Source organism: Halyomorpha halys, unplaced genomic scaffold, assembly GCF_000696795.3.
Source record: "Halyomorpha halys isolate HHAL.00 unplaced genomic scaffold, Hhal_1.1 Scaffold499.1, whole genome shotgun sequence".
Classification (NCBI taxonomy): Eukaryota; Metazoa; Arthropoda; class Insecta; order Hemiptera; family Pentatomidae; genus Halyomorpha; species Halyomorpha halys.
In genome coordinates, this window is record NW_027110524.1 from 447875 (window position 1) to 452401 (window position 4527).

At 38.6% G+C, this 4527-nt stretch overlaps 1 protein-coding gene across 3 annotated transcripts in view; it reads right to left on the reverse strand.

Moving 5' to 3' along the window:
• LOC106683623 (cytochrome P450 4C1) overlaps positions 1 to 4527 on the reverse strand; it is a 38649-nt gene that overhangs the window by 6969 nt on the left and 27153 nt on the right. For 2 of the 3 annotated variants that reach the window (XM_067048693.1, XM_067048692.1), the window contains exons 10-11: positions 848 to 1016; positions 590 to 766 (exon numbers count right to left, since the gene is read on the reverse strand). In XM_067048693.1, coding sequence (XP_066904794.1) covers positions 590 to 766; positions 848 to 1016 — 346 coding nt within the window. Of the gene's footprint in view, positions 1 to 589; positions 767 to 836; positions 1017 to 4527 lie in introns of those variants that run through there. The other variant, XM_067048694.1, reaches the window with a different exon arrangement.

A 4527-nucleotide genomic window follows, 5' to 3' on the forward strand; every position in this document is an offset into this window, starting at 1 on the left:
TTTTTTTTTAAATAATCCTTATTCTACCATCTTATTTACAGAAGTAAGAAGAAATTATTATATTTCAAAAGAGTAAGTTTACCATAAAAGGAAAATTAATGATATAAGGGTTAAAATCAAGTGAGGGCTTGTGAAGGTCGTCTTGGGAAGTGTAGGGCTCGGCGAGCCCCCTCCTTGGAGTAGGCCGTAATGAATACTACCTTGGTGCTGCTAGGGTTAAACTTAAAGTTTCCAGAGTTAACGGTTTTATTTTTACAACCAAAGAAAATTATTGAATTTTTTATTTTCTCTTGATAAAAATGTTTTATGAAATATATATATAAGATGTATTTTTGTTATTTAATTGATACTATAGTAAGTATTTAAAAGTTAGTAAAAGTATTGAACGTACTTTAAGTTCATAAATGGGACAATTTTGTTCTCCTTTTAAAGAAAGCAATTTATTTTGGAAAAGTTTTTCATTAATTGATTTCTTTAAGGTTTTAATTAATATTACTAAGACTATTTTAATATTTTAACACATACTTAAAAAAAAAAGTAATGTATATTTTTAGGGCTTTTCACTTTATAAAAATCAGGTTATGGTTACCTATGCAATTTCTTGGGCCAGCTGAAAATGGTATGAATGAAAACGGATGTCTTTCAATCCCTGGAGTGAATCTTTCAGGAATAAACTCATTTGGATTATCCCAGTGCTTTTTGGATCGATGAACTGAGTAAGCAAATACTAAAACAGTCTGACCTGCTTTAATGGTTGTATTTTCATCTAAAAGAAATTAAAATAGAACATTTAGAGTTGATTTATATAACTTGTATTATTTTTTTATTAATATTACATTTAGGGCACCTATACGCAGATCATCAGTTATTAGCCTTGTGAAAAATGGTATACTTGGATATAACCTCAGTGTTTCCTTGATCACCATCTCCAGATAAATCATTTTATTGAGATCTTGCATGGTTGGCATTCTTTCACTTCCTTCAAATATTTCCATTTGTTCAGCATATACTTTTTCCTAAAAATCATTATTTTAATATAGATTATGCATATTGGTGGGTGTTAAATGTATAAAATTGGACCTTATGATTAACCATAAGAAGCACAAATCAATTTCTATAGCCTCATTTTTTATATGTATCTCATTCGGCCCTAGAAGCCAACAGCAACAACTAAGCATCAGGAATGAAAAAAAGGGGGGACGAAAAGATAACTTGCCCTGGTGCCCCAAGGTATAAGGGTCTCTTGATTCCTTAAGCTCAAATTTGTTTTTAAACAATAACGGATTGCAGACTAATAACATATTACTAAACAAGTCATAGTTTATAAAACCAAACAGAAGAATATATAGCTACATCAAATATATATAGAAAATAATAATAATAAATAATAATATAATGTACATACATAATATATATAATAAAATAACAATATCTTTCTATTGATTTCTTATGGTTATAAGTAAATAATATTGAGAAACATTTTAAAACTAATATTGTAAAAAGCTCTTATCATAATCTAATCAATAATCTAATCAGCTCTAAAATCATTAAAAACATATTTCAATTCTTAAAATCTCAGATAAATTTTGTTAGAAAAGATTTGTAACTTTTTGAAACATCAATACAAAGTCCAATTATTCTATATATATAGAACAGCTGACCTATTGTATATATATATATATATATAGAGGGACAGGCTCCCCAAATAGATCAGTCTTTGAGAGCACTTCAACCATTTCATTTCCCACTCTCTCTCTCCTATTATTTTTAGTTTCACTTGAGTAAAAGATAACTGGTGCCGAAACCAGGGAACTTTAGATACCGGAGTAATTTTCAGTCTAAAAGAAAACATTTTTTTTCATTCTTCTCTTTGACTTATGACCAGTAATGGAATAGTGAGAAGAGCAGTTCTCAACCTGGAGAATATGAACCAAAACAACCAACCTCAAGCTGCAGTCAACCAAACTTAACAGCAGGTAACCCACCTCCGGAGCAGATTCAGCCACTACCAGAAGTCTCTTTAGCACAATTTCATGCCATGACGCTTGAATGGATTATGTACCGTACGGAAACCACCCAGGACCTGAGGAAGGCAGTGTCGGACCTAGAAAAATTCACCGGAGAGACCAGAGAATTAAATCATTTTTTAAAAGGGGGCGATCGCCTAATGGGGTGAATAGAAATAAAGAAATCGGCGGAGGATCTACTGGATAACGAGGATGCAAAAGCATTGAAAGCAGCGGTAGTCTGCCGAGTAAAAAGAAGTGTCCTAAATCAGATTCAGGCAGATGAAGAGACCCCCTGGAAGGTCATCAAAGAAAGACTAAAGAAGGCATTCGGAGGAGGGCGGTGGACCCTAGAGGAGAATATATTCATGATGATAAGAAAAACGAAAAAACCGAGAGTCTAGTGGGCAGTATGCTGCAGAACTCCTGGCACGCTATAACAGAATTGCTGATAAACTCAGCGAGATGATAGAGACAATCCAAGTACAGGGTCGGATGCAATTCCTATCCATGGTACTGAAGATTCAGTTGGCAAAAGAACTGGGGAAGAAGGAAGGAATGCCGAAAGACCGCTCGTTAGTGGAATGTGCTCAAGATCTTATAGAGACAAGCGCAAGGGAGGCGGAGGCCCGAATGGAAGTAGAAGAACCGGGGTGGACCCGGATAGAATATCAAAGGCCGAGAAACATGCCTAACCCTTGGAGAAGGAGAGAGCACAGAGATGGTAGGAGAGAGAGAAATATTAACCAGGAAAATAGTGCGTCCCAAGCGAGACCCAGAAAAAATGGTCGGCGGGAGGACCGCAAGTGTCCTGGTTGCGGGAAGGTTGGGCATATAGTGGTGCATTGCCTGCGCACGAGATGTTTTGAATGTGGGGCAGAGGGACATATAGCCGACAGAGTCCCTACATGTATCGGCGGAAAGAGCAGAATCAGCCTGAACCCATGGAGATAAACTCACAGAGATTACGGAGGAGGAAAATCTCGTGAAGGACAAATGGATCTGCGAGTGAAGCCACAGAATTGTCTGATACTTCGGAGACAAACAATGAAGCAGGAGACTCTGGGCGAGAGAATGATCAGCAAGAAAAGAGGACTTGGAGAAGAACTGGAGAAACTGCTAGAAGAAGAGGAGAGTTTTGAGAAGTGTTCTCACAGAGAGGAGAGCACGGCGGTCTGCCTATTATACGAGGGAAGAGAGGAGTAAGCTGTCTGGTGGACACTGGGAGCTCAAACACAATCGTTTGCCGAGAGGCCCTTGACAGATTGAGTGATGGAGAGAGGAAACTACAAGTCAGAGTATGTAGTTGTCAGTTGATCACTCTGGGTGGGCCCTGCAGCATTGAAGGGGAAACAGAAATGGAATTGAGTAACTGGGGTGCTAAGAGATAGAAAGTAACAGTCCATGTAATGGGAAAAATGCCCCAAGACTACCAGATAATCATTGGTTGTGATCTTTTGGAAAAGGTGGGAGCAAAGATAAACAATAGTGGTGGTCATTGGGATATTAGAATTGGAGGGAAGAGGTACAGCTGTCAGAAACTCATGGATGACGGTAAAGCAAGAGTTGGAGTGATTAACAAGAGGGAGAATTGGAAAGAGGCAATATTAAACAAATATGATGATATTTTTTACAAAGAAGGGGAAGTACTAGGAGCTACAGGAAGAACGGTGCATGAAATGACATTGAAGTATATACTATATATTTGGAAGGCGCTTTAGGGTCCACACTGATCATAGACAGTGTGTGGTAGGTGTGGACCCCCCGTTGCAGTGGGTAGGAAAATTCATACATACAAGCCCATCACATACAAGCCCAGTAAAGACAATGTTGTTGCTGACTGGCTCTCAAGGGCAATAAGGGTCAATGCAATCGATGATAATCAGGGAGAACCATCTGGACATGCTAGACAGTTCTTGAGAGAGTGGACCCCGGAAGAAGAACATCAACCAGGCACAGAAGAATCAGAAAACAGAGAAGAGACATCCAAAGATGAAGAATCAACTATGGAAAGACCAACCGAGATGGAAGAAATTGACGAAATCATTAATGATAAACGACGGCAAATCATATGGAAAACCAGAACCTCAGGGCTACCGAAGATGGAGCATGAAAAATACGGCAGCAGCAATATTGTTACTATATGGTCCCAGCCCAGTCTCAGGAAGAACCAAATCTCCAGAGCACTAAAGGATGCATCGAAGGCCGGAAAAACCCATCATCTATACTTAGGAAATGCAGTGCTGTGTGACAAAGTTTGGCGTCTTTGGTGGAAGGAACAGATTGGGGTTGACCGGTTGTTTATACCCTGTACGATGATGGCAGAAACTATCTGTGATGCGGAACGTCAAAAGGAGGTGACCCTCGCATATCACCAGGGGAAGACTATATATATTTATCATAGAGGGCTGACTGAAACACTACAGGCGTTGCGCCGTCTATACTTCTGGTGGAATATGAAGCGCACAATTCAAGAAACCATCGGTAGTTGTGATGTATGCCTGACTGCGAAATATGACAG